A 19,720-nucleotide genomic window follows, 5' to 3' on the forward strand; every position below is an offset into this window, starting at 1 on the left:
ATTAGCGCAGGGGGAAAAAAGTACAGGCAAAAAGAAAGCTAGGGAGATCAATCCAGGTTGAAGCAGATGTGAAGTAGGCAAGCAGAAGCCAAGATGCAGGAGGTCAGGTTAGGAATCTGGGGAGATGAAGACCCAAGGCTTGGCACACACTGCAGAAAGAAATGAGACCAGGGAGAATAGTGGGGGCTATGGCTACGCCATCAGATCCAGGTGCACATGCACTGGCCCCAGGTCAGACAGCAGCAAGGCTATTTCTCATAGGTTCTGGGGAATGTGCTCTTTCCTTTCTGGGAATTGTCCAAGGCATCTGTAGTTAACAGACCTTGAGCAGAATGCCCTGCAGCCATACCTCCAGACTTCTATGTTCATTATGGTTTTTTTCCCCTGATAAAGTTCTTAGGAGTGTGTATGGGCAGGTTGGAGCTTGTCCCTCCGGGACATAGTTGACTTAATGATTTCTTCAGATTTCAACTATAGTGAAAAAAAAAAATAGGAGTAAACAAGTAAGGAAGTGTAGCTCCAAAGGTCTTGTATGAGGAGAAATAAGGATGCAGCAGTAATGAAGAAGCAAATAGCCATGGAATCAGAAAGTAAAGTATATATGGCATGAAAGGCAGTTTATAAATTGGTAGTGTGTCCCTTGAGACCTTTCTATTATGCATGAATTGAGGATAAATTTGTGGGTTTTCCATCTTCCTATGTCCTGAGAGAGTAGGGCATTCTCTCTTTAAAACATGAAAGATTTCTGAGGCTTGAATCAAGTTGAATCTTCCTGATCTCATTCAGTCCTGAATGAAAATGAACATTTTCCTCTAAATCTTGAGGATCCTTGTTGTCTCAACAGTATTCATGTCTGACTTACTAGTTTTTTTGTACAAAGAGAAATAAAAAAGCATAATAAGAGAGTCTTTGTGTCCTCAGATTGTCAGTAGAGTGTGGCACCAACTTGTCATGTTCTGGATGAAATTAACTTAATCAGGACAGAGGTCCCTAAACTCTCTTAGGCCTGGAACCCAACATTTTGCAGATGGCATCCTGATCATTAGCAAAGGGGCTCCATCAGTGTCTTCATCACACGAAATATTAAAAGAAGCCACGAAGATGGGCCACGATGCCTGGATTCCCAATATCAGGCGACCTGGGGGTAGCAGAGCCTGGGGGACAGCAGGATTCTGAGCAGCTGCTGTATAATGAATTGAGAGGGTTTAACCTCTGGCAAGACAAATGGACTCGCTTCCTTAAAAATGCTCCAAATCCCTAAAGGCATTGGGCAGCTTACCTGAGAAGGAACCAAGCATCAGAGAGACAAGAGCAGGTGCTGGATCAGGAGTGGGGGTGGAGACGGTTCCCTCAGTGCTTCCTAGCAGAGGCCCCACAAGGCATCCTCTGCCACTGAGAGTGTTTATTTGGTGTCTCTGCAATCCACATTTCCACAGTCAGGAAATAACAAATTCTTATTTTGTTCTTCTGTTTAGTCTTCCATGCCAACAGCTAATTCTTTTATTAAATATCTTCTGCTTTATTTGGGCAGAATATGAAAGTGTTTCTATTTTCGCACAAGGAGCTTGGCTCCTCAGACACTTTCATAGGTAGTTAGTTCTAAGCAAAGGAAAAGTCTTTACTTTGAATAGCTCTTTTGTAGAAAAATTGGTTTATGAACGGGCTCCCTTTTCTCCTTTTGTTTTTGCCTTTAGTCATATTTTCATTTACTCATAATATTCTCACTCTGACCATGAAAAATACAGACACAAATAGATTAGCGACATCCACCAACAGTGTGGTTTTCAAATGCTGCTTTCTGTTTACCCCAGGCATGAATGAGTGGTGTGCTGCTCAGATAACACAGTTCAGGAAAAGCTTGCAGCCCCACCTGATGCTGAAGCTGTTCAGCAGGTAGTGGGTTTCCCTGCTGCGTGTGTGCAGCTCTCCCCAGCTTCTCTTTATCTCTGCCTGCCATGGAGTTAATATAAAATTATCAGTGATGTTGGGTGGAGTGGATTCTTCCCATCTGTGCAATTTAGGCACAGACTCTTGAACACAGAGCAGCTGCTAAGTGACTGAAGGATGACTTTAGTGATACCCATTGATGCTCACAGCCCATTGATTACATAGTTCTTCTGTGTGTAGTTGTAATTCAATAAATATTAATTGATTTGTTTGTTTCCAGAGCAGAGAGGCATTCTGAACAGCTTCCAGCATTTGTGTGTGTGTGTGTGTGTGCAGAGGCAGCGGAATGAGGCAGTGGAAAATGGGACATAGTAAGGTTATGTGGTGATTGAGGTTGTTATATTGTTACTGTCGTGTAGTGCTCCCTCCAGGTTGGGATTGTAAGAGTAGAGAAAGCATTTTCATATTAATTTACCTTTTACATCCAAATTCTGGGCATGACCTAACTCGCTCAGCTGAGACATTTTTTCCCTGTGATATGAAGGTATGTTGCTAAGCAACCAGATCAGTAATTGGTAAATGCTTATATGATTTGATTTGAGTTACATACAAAAATATGTAACCGCTTTTTTTTTGGTCTTAAGTATTAGGCAAATGATTAGCATTTGGTTTTATTTTGCCCAAATAAAATAAAGTAAAAACTGCTTGCATTGATCAAGTTGCACTGGAGAATAATGGAGTGGACTAGACCACAGACGATTTGAATCCTAATCTCAAATTGAGAAATACTAGTCCTATGACAGCGAATAAGATCAGGTGACTGCTGAACCTTCATTTTTTTCCAATCTGTAATTTGTGGTAACTACCCCTTCTCTGTTGCCTCATGGGGCAGGGTGAGAGATAGATGTGATGATATGAGAAAAATGCTTTAGAAAGAACAAAACATCCCAAGGTCTGAGCATTCTCTAGAACTCCTTAATTGTGGGACTTGTTGGGAAGAACTCCAAAGGCCAAATTGATTAAGTAACACTGAGTGAGCACACAGTATCCCTCCAGCATGGCACCAAGCTGTGGGGCAGGTCTGGGAACCTCAGAAGAAAGGAACCACATGTCATTAACCTTCAGTGAGTTAATAATGCAGTTATGGAGGCAAGACTAATAACATACAAGCACAAATGACCACACCTCACTTAAAGCAGCATCTCAAGTATTAAAACATAAGCTATGTGCTCTCGAGACCAATCGCTGTGGGACGTCAGGGGAAAGGATGATGGTCCCTGGAGGCTGGAGCAGTTGATGAGGGCAACTTATACAGGCCCTCGAAGAATGAGTAAATGTTTAAGAGACAAATAAGGGTAAATTATTATCAATATCATTAATGCTGGGCATTAAATTGCAAAAAATCAATCCATTTTCAAATTCTATCAGTGTCTGGCTGTAATGTTTTAACACAGTATTGTTTGGGGTTAATGGTCAGCCATGTTTTTTGCCTCCTAGCAGTAAATATTTTATTTGAAGTCGTATCATGAATTATCTTCCTCCACTAATGAAATAGATCATTTACATAAAAATCAGAAAAACCCCAGGACCCATATGCTGTTCAGTCCCCGGAGACATGGAAATGACCCCAGTGACAGCCAATTAGAAAATGGTGAGGTAACAGAGGATGCTGGTATTCCCTGTCTGGAGAGTCTTCAAAATGACCAATATGCTTCATGACAGTGCCAAAATACTTTTAAGTTGGTGTGATTTCAAAATGAAACATAACTGGTGTTTTGTTTTTTATATATATATATACATGCAGATGGATATCTTAACTGTTTCCAGAAGCTTTGCCTCAGACCAGTCATTCTTGTCTCCTATTTATAATCCTTTTATTTTCTTCTCCCCTTCTGTCATTGACCCGTGGATTTCCTTGAAACTGCTGTGATCTGTCATGTCATTGCTCATTATCAGATAGTCTTAATCCTCAGAGCATTGAAATATTTTATAATGGCACATAAGCCAGCATAGCCCATGGCAGCCCCAGCCATTGTCACATTAAATTACAGCTTGGATTGTCCTGTACGTGCTGACGGTGGAGATTCTACCACTCTTTACCCCTCCCGGGTCGGGACCCTTTCTGTGCCGCAGATGTGGCAGTTCTGAGGGCCTCACCTTGCCCTCTTCTTGAGCAATTTTTCAGTTGCAATCTCACCAATCAATTGCTTACATCTAATTTAGTAGAGCCTGAATGGCCTCCTAATTTTTATAAACCTTTTCCCACTTATTGGCACCTCCCACATTTGAACACCCCCCACTTACACAAAAAGAAATGATCTCAAAAATGCTCTTAGCAAAATTCATGGTGTATAGAATTTTTTAAAAAAGAGTCCTCAGGGCCTCCCTGGTGCAGCGGTTGAGTGCTGGGTTGCGAAGCTGCCCTCAGCCTCTCTGCAGCGCCGGTTCCATCCCTGGCTGCCAGGGCGAGGTTCCCACATGCCGTGCAGACCTCTCCTGCCGCCCGCTGCTCCCCTCAGCATTGTACTTCATCAGTCTGCCTGCTCTGCTCTCTCCTCTGGCTCTGGTGAATTCTCTCACCCTCCCGCACTTCTGACTGTACCCAGTGCTTGTATAAATAAATAAATAAATCTTAAAAAAAAAAAAAACAGATCACCTAATATTCCTGCCTGTTCTCTAAGGAAATGTCTGTTCTTCATGAAGCTAATAATTCTTGAAAGATGGCTAGGACAAGTTTTCAGTCACCCTAGACTCTAAAAGCAGTAGACCCCAATTTCATTCTTATGAGATGCACTTGAAATGAGGGCATTTCATTTGAACACTACAATTTTGAAAACTAAGGTAGTAGTTTGGCAAATACTCTATTGTGCAAATGCAAAAATAAAAGGAGAAGAAAAATCCCCCAACGGTTCCCCTTCTGATCTACATAACTGGCGCCTGATACCTAAGACTGCCTCAAACCTAAACCATTTATGCTCACCAGGTAATTATTTAGCTCATTGTTTTTAAGATATGGAGAGATGTGGCAACAAGCACCTATCACATCTAAAGGTCATCACAGTACTAAACTGATTGCTGATTCAGATATCATCATGTTGATGGTTAGGGTAGTTGTCTCCTGGGTAAGATCAGTAAGGATGTGATGAGAGGGGTAGAACCCAGAGGGAAGAATCCAGGTCACTAGGTTTAAATTCTTGCAAGTTCGCACTATAGGATTCCCCTGCTATCCGAAAGTGAAACAATGGGTATGGTTTGGTAGGCTATTTTTGGGGGGTCTGGATACACTCAAAAAAAATTTCCATACAAATTAATTGTAATAGTGTTCCCAGATCCCCCAAAATAACCTACCTGCCAAGTCATACCAAATAAGAATATTCTACTTTGGGGTAGTGGGGAAAACCTAATTGCTCCTTTCCTGGTATTGCTTATAGCATGACATCACCTTCTTTCTAGGTGTTCAGCAAATGTTAATTTCATCCTAGGGAGACTATCTTTTTCTTGAAACAAGGCACAGAGAATTAAATAAAGCTCATGGATTTTTAAAGATGTACCCTGAAATCAATAGCTTTAGGAAATATATGTTAGCCATGGTAAAAGTGAGATAAATAAATATTGCTTATAATGGTTTTTAGGCTAATTTCTGTTGTTTGAAATCTTATGCAAAAAGCCACTCAGCTGTTTTTCTCCCTATGAAAAAAACTTGAAAGGCATTAATTACATACATATACTTGTAACCAAAATATCTTTTCCCTTTCAATTCTTTTGTGACTTCCTCCCCTTTGTTACTGAATAATACAATTATGTTTGAGTGATTTCTGTACCTTAACCTTCTCCTATCTGTGCGTCATTGAAATTCCATGTAAAAGAGAAAAAGCTGCTGACTACAAAGAAATCAGATGATGTCAAAATTAAAACAAAATGTTCCTATAGCATATATATATGCTATAACATGTGACTTCTATTACTTTCAAAATTCTGTCATTCCTATCCATTTTACCTGCATGTTTTAGAAGAAAATAATTTTTAAATGTATTCTCAAAATAATTTTTTCCATTGTTATTGTTCTACATCAAAGCCTAAATGGAAAGGAGATTCTAGGAATCACTTTAGAATCTCTGGCCTGAAAGGGATTTTGGAAGTCACCTGATTTTCCCTTCATGTATTTTAAAGTGTACTTCATATATTTTATTTTCAAGGACACCTACTTTCTTCCCCTGCAGGGGAAGGGTCTGGGGAATATGTGTGTGGTAGAGATAAGAAACAGGAAAAAAAGTGCCCAAGGTCACTATGTCTTCTAAACTGCCTTCCACTCCCTTTTCCTTTCTGTCTCCCCATTATACTGGGAACCCCAATGGTGGCGAAGTGGAAACTACAGTAAACTCCCTATCCTTTTGCCACCCTACAAAAGAACCCTAACTTAAATGGATAAACACCTCCTTTCAGTAACTAGCAGATCATCATCTCTCCCCCTTCTTTCTAACTCTCCAAGATGTAGGCAGGCTGGCCTGAAAGCAGTGAGGGGTGCTGAGCAGTGGCCAAAGGGTGGAAGGGAGGGGGGCATCAGATGCCTCTGTCTGAGCCACTATTCATTCAGGGAGAGAATCTCAAGGAGTAATGAAAACTGCCCAGGGAAGCACCAGACTAGTCATTGAATCACTCCACTTCATCTTCCATTTCAGAAAGAAAGCATCAAGAGTGGCAATGAGATCATGAAAAAAAGATTATTCTGAGTTTTTTTTTCGCTGATTTGCAAAGAAAAGCACTGTGACAATCTCCATCCCGGGCCTTTCATTTTCATCCTACTACAATAGAGTGACTATAGAGAGTGCCCTCAGTTTGGTACATGGTAATGGCACTACTGGGGTACTCTTCCTTCAAAGCCTGCTATTTTTTATATATGCCATTCCTCTGTATTTCACTTTTTAAAAAGCGTTTCTTTTAAGACTGAGGAAAATTAAACTTGGAAGTGCTAATTCCATTGGCTGTGTTTGTACATTGGCAATTTTGTCACTCAGGAGATTTGTCAAAAGCATAATTGCAGATACACAATTAAAACCAAGTGTTGTCATTAAGTTTGGGTGGGGGCAAAGAAGGTGCAAACAACACTCATTTTATCTTTTGACCTGTTTCCCTTGTGACCTGTCATGTAAGAACACTGGATGGATTATAAGGTTTTGATCTGTAGAATAAAGTCATGGTAGTCCATTTGTTTTAGGCAGCAGTTCAAATGATATTGAATAATATTCAAATGTTATTAAACATTAGAAAAGGAAATTGAAATTCTTAGAACAAGAATATAGACTGAAAAATTAATCCAGAGAGGAATATATTATGTTCAGTCTGTGAAATGCCTTTGCCTCACAAGGGAAGCCCCTTGCCTTGCTTCCCCCTCTTAATACAATTATGATATTCCAGGGGGTACAGAACCTTTGATTGATGGAAGACAGGATGTGACAACTGTTGTTACTACTGATGCTGGCATCTTCTCTCCCACCTTTCCCTCTTTGTACCCTTCATGCCTCCTTTGCTGGCTCTCAGCTTCCCACATCTTGCATTTAACCCTGAACTTCATCTTGATTTATTTTTTTAAAGATTTATTTATTTATGCATACAAGAGCTGGGGTACAGGCCAGAGATGCAGGGAGTGAGAGGTTTCACCAGAGACAGTTGGGAACAGAACAGGCAGATTGACCGAAGTACACTGCTGAGGGGAGTAGTGGGCAAGTCAGGAGAGGTCTGCTGCGCCATGTGGGTAGCTCCCTGGCTGGTTGGGGATCAAACTCATGCTGCAGAGGCTGCAGACAGCTTCATAGTGCAGTGCTTAACTCCTTGCGCCACCAGAGAGGTCCCTGCATCTTGTTTTAAAGCCTACCCAGCACACGAGCCTGTTTTCCATGCAAGCAGTCCATAGTCATGACATCCTAGACCCCAGCTGAAGTTTACACTGGTTTGGTTGTTTCTTCAACCCCTCTGCCCTGGGCCTTGTGTTCTTCTTCCACGACTCCACACGTAACATGCCTTGACTGGTCACCTGGTGGCTCTTCCTCACACTGGTTTGAATTTTACAAGGTGTTAGAGTTTCTAAAGAGCTCATAGTGCACTCACACTTGAGTTTATTCCAGAGAAGTTATGGAACAATTATCCTAACCAGTGCTGTTTATTCTCAAAGATGACCAGCTTTATTTTTGCTTAAATTGAGTGTGTAAGGATGCAAAATGATTGTTTGTGAATGGAGATTGCAGAGCTATGGCAATTTTCTGGGTTTTCCCTGCTTTGTAAGTGATCGAACAGCTCATTAAGGTGGCTCTGTTGCAGTGAGGGGTAACTGCGAACACTGAAAGCAAGGGGAGAACTATTAAACTTCGATAAGAACTAGGGGGTTCTTGAAGAAAGAGAATATTAAGTAACCCTAGCACATCTGAGTATAGCTTACTTTCCCTCTTACTGTACCTTTCTTACTTTTCCCTCCAGAGCTGCTCAGAAGTTAAATCTATCTTCTAAAAAGAAGAAGCATCGACCATCTACTTCCTCGGTTGCCGAGCAACCCCTGTTTGGCACCAGCTTCAGTGGCATCCTGCAAACCTCCCCTCCCCCCGCCCCGCCCTGTCTGCTGAGGGCCATCAACAAGGTGAAGGACACCCCCGGCCTGGGCAAGGTAGGCACCTGTGCCAGCTCCACAGGGCTGAGTGTGTGGCTTGTGTGTCAATGGGAAAAAAAGAAAATGAAGGCTCTGGTTGGTTTGTTAAATTAAGAAGGTGATGCGGAGATAATAAAACAGTGGAATTCATTTGCAAGTACTGTAAGATTTTCTTTGTTAAATACATATTACCTAGTAAATTAAGGCGTTTCAGGGATTGGCAATCTGATTTGACTTTGGGGGGAAAAAACAGCTTTGGCTTGTCTGACAGAACTATAACCATTTAAGGTGAAGACACTAAAAAGGACACAGAGGATGAAAAGCAGAGGTAGGGGACCAAGAGAAGACACAGCACGGGAATAAGACATAAAGATGCTTCATAAATTCCTCGTGACACTTAATTTTTTCTCCCTCTTCCACAAAATCACACCTTCTATTTCCTAATGAGACCACTGATGGGATTTCTAGGGAGCATTCTCCGTCTTGCCATTTTAGTTAAGAAATGCAATTTTGGCTTGTACAAATACTCCGAAAAAGACGTGGGAACACAATTATGAGATGCTGTTTGGCTTTATGTGGGATAACTTTTTCATACGTCATCCCTAAACTCTCCTCTGAGACGAACAGCTTGGCGAAGTGACTTATGGTTTCCTCCCCAATTGGTAAATTAGCTGGGGCTTACAAAACCATTTATCTAAAGAAAAGGGTGGCTGTTTTATTTCTTTTATTTTCCTCAGAAGTACGATGGTGTACACAGCCTCACCAACCCCTAGCTGACATACTGTGACAAGGCAACTTTTGGGAAGTTGCAGGTGTTGCTAAAGGGAGTGGCTGCTAAACTCTGCAGACCCAGCTTTACTCAGACACAGCACTGACTCCCTCCCCCCTTATCCCTCAGCACGGTCATTCCCAGGGCCGTGGTGTCTCTGGTCTTTCTGGACTTAACCTTGAACCCTCTGCCCCTTCTTTGTGCTTTCTCTTTTCCCAGTTTCTCCTGTCTTCTCTGCCCTCACTGGAAAGGTATTAATTTGCTATGTTGTGCTTCCCAACGGTATTTAAAGTTTATGATTATGTTGAATAGAGCAATACTCATTCTAGCGGAGATCATTCGCTTCTGGAATTTTCCTTGGCATTGGACAAAGCAGGTAGTTTTCTTTTTCTTTTTTTAAAGATTTATTTATTTATTTATGCATACAAGAGCTGGGATGTAGGCCAGAGGGTGGAGGTGTGAGAGGATTCACCAGAGACAGAGTAGGGAACAGAACAGGTGGATCTACTGAAATACACTGCCCAGGGGAGCAGCGGGTAGGGCAGGAGAGGTCTGCTGTGCCATGTGGGTCAGCTCCCTGGCTGGGAATTGAACTCATGTTGCAGTGACTGGCAACAGCTTCATAGTGCTGAGATTTTACCCCTTGCACTACCAGGGAGGCCCAGGCCCCAAGACAGGTAGTTTTCGACTGATGGCCTTCCAGGGCCAAGACATCAAGTAAGAAATAGGCAGAAGAGCAGACTTCTGTGTGGGCTGCTCCAACCTCACCAGCCCTGAAAAGAGATGGAGAGAACTGCTGGACCCAGGACCCTGCTCTAGGAGAGGACTCAAGTGGTGGGAGCTGCTGAGGAAGGGTAGTGTCCCTCCCCCCGACACACACTCAGGGACACACTGGATAACAGTGGATGGCTGATACAACATAGTCTAAAGAAGGTGGGTACACAGAACTGAAGGATTTCTTTTTAATTAAAAGATTTTCTAATTGTGGTAAAATACGCATAGCTTAAAGTTTCAATCTTAGTAATTTTAAATGTATATGAGCTTATTGTTTCATTAAGGGCAGTTTGAAACTTGAGTGCTGGCCAAAGTGCTCTGGGCAAAGTGAAATTGAGCTACCAATACAGTCTCCTGGATACCCATGCTCTGAGCAACATCTTCTGAATAAATCTGGACAAATATTTAAATGTCTTCATTTTGAAGAAGCAACAGATTGTCAACCAACTGGGTACTTGTACCCTAGTATGGGCTTTTCCAGGACACCTGAAAATGAACCATATGAGAAATTATCTGCCTACATCTATGATAGTGCCCTGCATGTGGCTCCTAAAAGGACTGATCTAGATACATCCTCAGGTGGGCCTGGGTCCTGAGCCTGGGCCTTCTGTCTCTATTTCCCCAACCTCTACCTCCCCTCCCTGGAATTATGCTATGAGGGGATCAGAGCGCCAAGGCTAGGATAAGCCAGCAGAAAGAATGTTAACAGTCAAGAAGATGACCCAACACTTCAACCAAAATATTGTGGAGGCAAAGGGCACTGATCCAATTTGTTTTCATGACATGACCAGATAGGTGTATAATTATAAATAAGACAACCAAGGGAAAGGTCAAGTATAACTACAATTAATTATAAATGTAATTTTATAATAGTAAACTAAATCTTGCAAATCATGCACTTATTTTTTCAATTTTATAATAATTTTATTCTTGCTCATTGTGATAATTTTCATTTGCAGCTTTTTACCTTTGAATATCTTGAGTTGCATTAAGTCTTTCTCCCTCCATCCTTGTCCTGTAATATTAGAAGCTGCATTTTTAATCTGAGGAATTATAGTAAATGCTACAGGCACAAGGAAACACATAATAGTGTTTATGATGCCTGTTATTTGAAGAATTAAAAGTTCTGAGTGAATTTATCTCCCAGTTAATAAAAGTAATAGAGCACTGAGTGAAATATCAAGGAAAAAAAGTAATTATAATGAAGTAAAAATCAAAATCAACAGGTAACTATAAATCAGAGACATTCTGCATGGGGGGAGGAGGGAGTTGGATCGAAACAGGGGTGGGAAGAGCACAAGGGACTATGGTGATGGTATATGGGTGAATGGGTGGTGGGAATTTCATGGGGACTATACCCGAGGTGATAAATTTTTAATTTACAAAAATGAAAAATGATGTAAAACTATATAAAATAATTTTAAAAAGGCAACTAATAGAGCAGGAAGTAAGAAGAAATAGACATAATAAAAGAAGGAAGAAATAGACATGATAAAAGAAAGAAGAAGCACTTATTTTTTTTAAAGGAAGATATTATCCCTTCATTCAGTATATTTTTTTGAATGAGAGAGAAGGGGGTGGTGTTAATCAGCTAGGAATGGCAGGAAGCCCCGAGTTTGTCCATGAAAGTTTACATCATGGATGGAACCATCAGCCTAAGTATCACAGAGGTGATGGAAGATGTGACTTCTGCCTGACCAGTGGCCACATGTCAGCTGTCCTGCTGACCCTGGGGCCTGGGGCAGCAACAGGGAGGGAGTGGTGACAGTGGTGGGAGTGTGCCCTCTGGAAGACCAAAGTAATCATATACCCATGTGACTGAAACAAGAGGTTGTGTTAGCATCCCTCCATCCTGCCACCTCCTGCACTTCTCATAATTTCAGGAGGCCTTTATTCTGCCACAGGGAACCTAGCTACTTGACCTTAGTGAGATCCATTTCCCAGATTCAAAACTTTTCCACCCCTTTGCTATCTCTTTGTAATTAGGAACTATGGTTCTGCTCAACCATAAAGTTCTATCAGTTTAGCTCTTTTGCATCATTTATATTTAACATCTTTAAAAAAATACAGTGGACTTTAATATAGAATGTAAATAATCAACACTATGCTTAAATCAGTGTATTGAAGTAGCTAAGTTCAAATTCATATTTGAAATTTCATATTTGAAACCTGAGCTGGGAGTTCTGGGGGGTGGCCAGAGGCCAACTTCCACCTCCAGGCCTCAGTCATCCCAGGACTTACTCGAGAAATCTAGCAGGTTTTCACAGAAATGGGGCTATTTAGAGCAACCCTTCCGTTAAGTTAACAAAAAACCAAGGCCCTAAGAGAATAAGAGATTTTTCTGGTGTCTCCTGAGTTTAACCAAAAAGTCAAGACTTATAAACCATTGTATTTTCTACTGTCACACTGGCTGCCACTTGATGTACATGACCATCAAAATTTGGGGTAGAGATATGAATGTGATGGAGCTCTGATGGTAGCAAAATAATATTGGGAAATAGCTGCCTTCAACCAGCTGTTGAAGGCAAGAGTTATGGTTGGAAGGGAAAGGGCAATCGCAGCCATGAGCAAGGTCACAGAGCCAGGCCAGATCCTAAAATAGCTCAGGATCCCCAGCACCTAGAATAATTCTTTAAGGAGCACCCCCAAATGTCAGGGCTGTGCTGGCACTCTTCTTGCAATGATGAACAACAGGCAGAATGGCTGTGCTTACAACAACTACAAACTAGTGACTTATTCCACGTACTGTTTGACATCTCATCAACTTGGACCAATATGAAGGACAATTTGATTTAAGGAAAAGTTGTCATTACAAATTTTAAGTAGTTCTGCCCAACTTCTAAGTTATATATTTAAAAAACTGCAGTGCTACGTGGTCTTGTGGAGATATTCTTAATGAAGAGATAAGATAATTAATGGATCAAAACAGCTTAGTCCCCATTCATATGTCATGGATTTGGCTTATATGTTAATGATATTTCTAATCTGTTTGAAAATGGTTCCTTCTCCTAAGTCAGTAAACATTCTTCATGAAATTTGTTTGCACAATTAATTAACATCCATGTTTAAAGTTCATTTGTTAGAGTGTCACAGCTTAATGTCAGAGCTCTCTCTTGGATTACAAGCTTCCAGAGCAAAGCATGTTATCTGTTTAACTCACTAAGTATGTGGTTCTGCAGCACCGCCAAGGGTGCACATGCATTTTAAAAGATGAGAGCGGTAATGGTGACAATAGTGTGCTGATGACAGTCCATCTGCACATTGAGTAATTCTGCTCTTTCCAGAAGAATAGCTGAAGGGAAATATATAACACATGAAGGGAAAAGGAGCTTCTTTTTGCTTCATACTTTCCAGGAATGTGTCAAAAGAATGGTTCATTCAGTACCTACACTTTTTCCCCCAGAACATGTTTTAGGAATATAAGAGAACTTCTATAGGTAGGTGCTAGCAGCAAGAGAACAGACTCTATAGAATTTGGAAAGATTATATGAAAAATAAGTGAGGGAGGCTTTATCATACTTGACTCAATGGATCTCTGTAGACCTACTGTGTTACAGATACTGCAGGGGATAGTACACGGGCTGGTTAACTGCTCTGGACCTTGTACCTGCAAAGGTGGGGAGGTAAATCCTGATCTCCAGGGACTCTAGGTTTCTGTGAATATTTTGCCTGACATTCAGCCTCAGCCGATACCCCTGTGCTACAAATGCTGCTTCCTCCTCTTGGGATTCCCACTTAGCCTAGTCCGGGTAGAGGGCTCTTTGGTCTCCATTATGGCAGGTCCCCATCACCAGCTGCGCCTATAATCTGTGCATTTCTGAAGTGTTTCACTGAGATTTCTCCTCTGTGGGCAGTGCAGCAAAAAAGGCAGGTGATTTGTCAGTGTCCTCAGAGTTGCAATTTAGAAAGACTAGTCTGCCAGGTTTTCATTCTTATGCAATAAAGACTGGAGCTATTATTCTTTCTCCTCAGTACTAAATTTTAAGTCATCTGTCTCTTTTATTCAACAGTGCTTTTCAAACCTGGTAGAAGCATATTTGACCTCTTCTAAAACACAGATTCTCTAAATAACTCTCTCTCTCTCTCTCTCTCTCTCTCTCTCTCTCTCACTCACACACTCACACAGTCACACACACACAAACATACTACTTGTCTCATGCTACCAAGTCCTGGACTATCTAGATTAAGATTAATTCTAAGCTTTCTTTTCTTTGGTGCGTAAACTAATAGCATAGAAAAAGAAATAAAAGATCCATGAATGATTTTCAGATTTTTATTTACATTTATTAACATTTTTAGGGTAGAAATCATTCAATTAATAATGCTTTGTGACACTATTGTAGAGAAAGCCAAGATTCCTGTTTAACAAATATTCTGATTAAAAGAAGAGGAAAACAATTAGATATTAGATGCAAAAATTAGATTAAAATAAGACTTAAAAATACTAATATATCAAGGAGAAAATGTAATGCCTTCCAACTTACCAAGGTCCAAATTATTTAAATAGTATGTAAATTATCTAGTTCCTCATTATCATTCTACCATTCCTCATCCTAAAATTGATCAGCTAGAGGAAAGATTTGAACAAGCCTTCACATTCATTTCAAATACAAATGAAATAAATAATTCAAATAGGATGGAAAACTCTGGCTCCCACTACCTTCTCTCCAGGGACTACGCCATACTTAAACACTGCAGAGAGGAGGGCCTCCCCGGTGGCGCAGCGCTTGAGTGCTGGGCTGTGAAGCTGCCCACAGCCTCTGCAGCACAGGTTCGATCCTCAGCCGCCAGCGAGGGTCCCGCATGGTGCACAGATCTCTCCTGCCTTACCTGCTGCTCCCGTCAGCAGTTTATTTCGTCGGTCTGTCTGTTCTGTTCCCTGCTCTGACTCTGGTGAATTCTCTCACCCTCCCGCGCTTCTGACTATACCCAGTGCTTGTGTAAATAAATAAATACATCTTAAAAAAAAAAAAAAAAACACTGCAGAGGGGAAACGTGAATTGTGAGTTCTTTACTTCTGTGTGCTTGGGATGGGGAAGGGGGGAGGAAGAAAAAAACTGTGCAAATAATACATACACATTTATCAAGATACCTAGCCTGATAGCTTTCTAGATTAAATTGTTATCTCTTCTGGGAAATAAACTCATCTGACCTTCCACTCCCAATTACTGCTCCTATCTGTGCTCAGTTGGTTTTGTCTGCTCAGTACATATTGTTAGAGTTTTGGGGAGATTTTCTCATTTTTTTTTTTCCATTCCTTTTTTGACCCCTCCTCCAATCCATATCTTAAGAGCAGGGAAACCTGGGGGAAAAGTCCTGATAGGGAGATTCACCTCTAGCACCCTCCCCCATCTGGGCATCCCAGAAGCCAGGTTTAGGGAAGTCAGCAATCCCTGCTCCAAAGGCCCTGCTGCTTCTGGAGCAAACACAAATGACTCAAGTCATGGGGGCTTTATTCTGCACCCATTGCCACACCTCTGTTGAATTTAGCAGTTTTTGTTTTTGCAAATGAAAAGGAAATATTAAGACTATGTTTTCCATTAAAAGCCACTGGCCATAAATGTCATGGTAAAACCTGTGGGAAGTACAATGCCATTTTTGTCTTTCACTGTTTGTGCCATAACTGTTAATACTACTACTGATCAAGTTGTATAAATACAATTTTCTGTTGTCATTATTAGATGAAGAATTAGAAGGCTACACAACATAGGTCAGCTTAATTAGTTCAGATTTCTTTTTTTTTTTTAAGATTTATTTATTTTTATACAAGAACCAGGGTACAGGCCAGATGCATGGGAGAGTGAGAGAATTCACCAGAGACAGAACAGGCAGACTGAAGAAATACACTGCTGAGGGGAGCAGCGGGCGCGACAGTTGAGGTCTGCTTCACCATGTGGGATTCTCGCTGGCCAGCCAGGATTGAACCAGCATTGCAGAGGTTGCGGACAGCTTCACAGTGTGGCGCTCAACCGCCTGTGCCAACAGGGAGGCCCTAGTTCAGATTTCTGATGGGACAGCACAGTGCTATATATAACATAGTTCTTTTCTGGTTTTCTTTGCCTAAGAATTTCCCCATAGCAAACTAGGTGACAGGACTCTCAGGAGAAATAGTTGGCCTCTGAGGCCCAGAGTTAACAGTACCACATCCCAGGTCTATGGTTTTAGCTTTCACAACATTGGAACAGTAAGAGAAGTTTACATATGTTTTCCTCAGGGAGAGTCTACATTTTCCAGTTATCTGAACTTCTGCCTGATTCAGGGAAAAACTTGGGTCTTATGAAAACTTTCTGGTTTAAGTTTCAGGGGATGTGACACCCTCCCCAACACTGATACCTAGAGCTATTTTGCACAGGAAAGACCAGTGGGCAAGCTAGCATTCAATTGCATACATTTCTAGTGAAATATTATTTTCAGTGTTTCTACTAGGTTGTAAAACTCTTGGGAGAAGGAATCACGTTCTTTTCATGTATTTACCCTCTTACAATGCCAGCTTACATAAAGGAGACTGAAAACTGTTGGTTTTACATCATTCTCTTTAGTACTTGTGAAGTACTGATGGAGCAATCAGCCTTGTGAGAATCCATCCTGCATGATGAAGCTGTGATAATGAGGCAGAAACACCAAGAAAATCTAAATGACAAAACCCTTGTGTTCCTTGTTCCCACTTACTCCCAGCACTGGAGTTGCCCTGGGAGAGCAACATAAGTGAGAAGATGCTGGCTAAGGCTGGCACGCTGGCAGAGAGCCTGTAAGGTCTGTATCCTTCACTGAGGAATCGTCTCTTGTCCAATCCTCTTGCATATGAGCAAACTAAGTCCTAACAAGAGTGAAGGAAATTGTCAACCCATTTATGTGGGAGAAAAGAAAAGTTTAAACTTTTAAATGTAAAATATCATCAGTCATGAAGACTTTAAGGCAGAATTTGAATGAGATGTTATCTTTTTTCTTGCATCTTGTGACTTTTGGCCTTAATTCTACTGGTTCTATTATTTTTAGATATTAATTGGAAATGGGAAGGGTGTGTGTGTGTGTGTGTGTGTGTGTGTGCGCACGTGTGCATGCACGCACATGTACATGTTCATGTTGAAGGAAGAAGGTGATTTTTCTAAGAGGATTTTCGAAGCCAGAAACCTTTACAATAATTGGAGGATAGCTTTGGAGCCTCCTGGAATACCTGTAATCCCTAATTAGCATCCTGACTTATGGAATGAAAACACAAGATAAAATGAGGGAATTCTCTCTGGAACAAATGCCACATTCTCAATTAACCAAAGGGCAATAAGATGGATTATAATGCCAGAATAGGACTTTTGATCATTCTTTGTCCAAAAACCACATTTTAGTCAGACTCAGCACAATCAGACAATTACTGATAACGAGAATGGGAATAGTAGGTATATTTTAAACTAACATTTCTAGCATCTTATCTTTCTATGTCTTGCTCTTGCTAATGGCTGAAAGGGAAGTTAATCATGATTTGCTATAATTGTCCCATTAAAATGGGATTGATAGTAACATATTATAAAAAATGGTGAGTCCAAACTGCTGAGTTAATTAGAAAGTTGTTCTTTGTTCCTCAGACACAAGTACGAAATACTGTTCCTGGCTACTGAATTACTTGCATAACAAAATATTTGAATTCCTTTCAAATGCTTCATTGAACTGAAATATATCATTGTGGAGAAAGAAATTATTGATACATTCTTTTTCAAAATGTTCTTAATTAGTTGTTTTATTGAGGTAGTGTTGATTTACAACACTGTATATGTTTTAAGGGTATAGTTTCACGCTTCTTCAAATTTGTCACCATACAACACCCACCATCAGAGCACCAGTAACCCTCCACCATAGTCCTTTGGGCCTCTCTACCCTTTTTTTAATCCCCCTACACTACCCCTTTAGTAGCCTCGGTTCTGTAGTAATATTTCTAGGGTTTGTTTTGGTTTAGTTTTGTCTCTTTCACTTGCTCCTTTATATTTCACATGTGAATGAGATCATCTAGGATTTGTCTTTCTCCTGCTGATTTCATGTAAAATAACACCTTTCCATTTCATCCACATTGTTAGTAATGGCAAATTTTCATTTTTTTAAGCTGAATAGTATTCCATTGTGTATGTGTATATACCTCATCTTCTTAATTAACTCATCTGTCATTAGGCACTTAGATTGTTACCTTAATTTGGTGCTATAATGCTATAGATACAGTGCTATAGTGAACAAAGGAGAGTATATGTCCCTTTGAATTAATGTTTTTTGTTTTTGTTTTTGATAGACACCTAGGAGTGGAATTACTGAATAATATTGCATGTCTATTTTAAAAAATTTGGAAACCTCTGTACCATAAAGACTGGACTAGACTATATTTCTATCAAGAGTGTATCAGTGCTCCTTTTTCTCCATGCCCTCACCATTTGTTATTTCTGGTCATTTTTATCTAGACCATTCTCACAGATGTGAGGTGGTATCTCATTGGTATTTTGATGTGCATTAGCCTGAAAATAAATAATGAGGAACATTTTTATCATGTGCCTGTTGGCCATCTGTATGTCTTCTTTGAAGAGTAACTGTTTCACTACTCTGCCCATTTTTTGCTTGGAGTTGTTATTTTCTTTTTGTTGAGTTGTATGAGTTCTTGAAGACCTTGGATATTGCCTCTTGGCAGGGGCGTAATATGCAAATATTTTTCCCATTCAGTGGGGTATCTTTTTGTTTTAGTGATAGTTTAATTTGATCTGCAGTAGATTTCAGTTTTATGTATATTTTTGCTTTTATTTCCCTTGCTGTTATAGTAGAATCCCCAGAGACATCCCTGAAGCCAATGTCTGGGAGTGTTTTGCCTGTTTTCTTCTATCTCTTTTATGGTTTCAGGTCTTACAACAATTTTTTGATCTGTATCAAGTTAATGCTTGTGTATTGTAAGATAATGGTTTAGTTTCATTGTTTTATAATACATGTGGCTATCCAGTTATCCCAACACTGTTTGTTGAAGAGACTTTCCTTCCTTCATTGTTGTAGGGAAAAATCCTTGGCTGTAGATTAACTATAAGTGTGAGATTATTTCTGGGCTCTCAGTTCTATTCTATTGGTCTGTGTACCTATTTTTATCCCAGTATCATTCTATTTTGATTATTGTTGCTTTGTAGTATAGTTGGAATTATGGGGGCTAGATATCTCAATTCTTTTTATCAGGATTGTTTTGACTCTTCAGACTGAATATGAATTAAATAGGAAACCCATAAAAATTTCAGTAGGGTGTACTTTATTTCCTTTAGGAATGCCACTGAAATTTTGATAGAGATTACATTGAATGTGTATATTACTTTGAATAAGATGCTCATTTTAGAATTCTAATCCATGAGCAAAGAATATCTTAGATTCTTTGTGTCTTCTTATATTTCTCTTAATAATGTCAGAGTTTTCATTGTACAGGTACTTTTACTTCTTTTGTTAGGTTTATTCTTTTTGATGCTATTGTAAAAGGGATTTTTTTATATCATTCTGTTCTAGTTCATTGTTTACATATAGAAACATTACATACTTTTCTGTGTTGATTTTGTAACCTGCCACTTTACTATACTTATTTATTGTTTCCGATATATTTTAAGTGGAGTCTATAGGGTTTTCTTTGAATATTATCATGTCTTCTGTAAATA

The 19,720-nt window shown here is 40.1% G+C and overlaps 1 protein-coding gene across 4 annotated transcripts in view; it reads left to right on the forward strand.

Annotated features, from left to right (window-relative positions):
• The window catches only part of KIF26B (kinesin family member 26B), a 563,425-nt gene that overhangs the window by 378,579 nt on the left and 165,126 nt on the right, over positions 1–19,720 (forward strand). For all 4 annotated transcript variants that reach the window (XM_054694956.1, XM_054694958.1, XM_054694957.1 and 1 more), the window contains one exon: positions 8,359–8,542. In XM_054694956.1, coding sequence (XP_054550931.1) covers positions 8,359–8,542 — 184 coding nt within the window. The remainder of the gene's footprint in view (positions 1–8,358; positions 8,543–19,720) is intronic.

The sequence above is a fragment of the Talpa occidentalis genome, unplaced genomic scaffold (assembly GCF_014898055.3).
Source record: "Talpa occidentalis isolate TD23 unplaced genomic scaffold, MPIMG_talOcc4v2.1 talOcc4.14, whole genome shotgun sequence".
Lineage (NCBI taxonomy): Eukaryota > Metazoa > Chordata > Mammalia > Eulipotyphla > Talpidae > Talpa > Talpa occidentalis.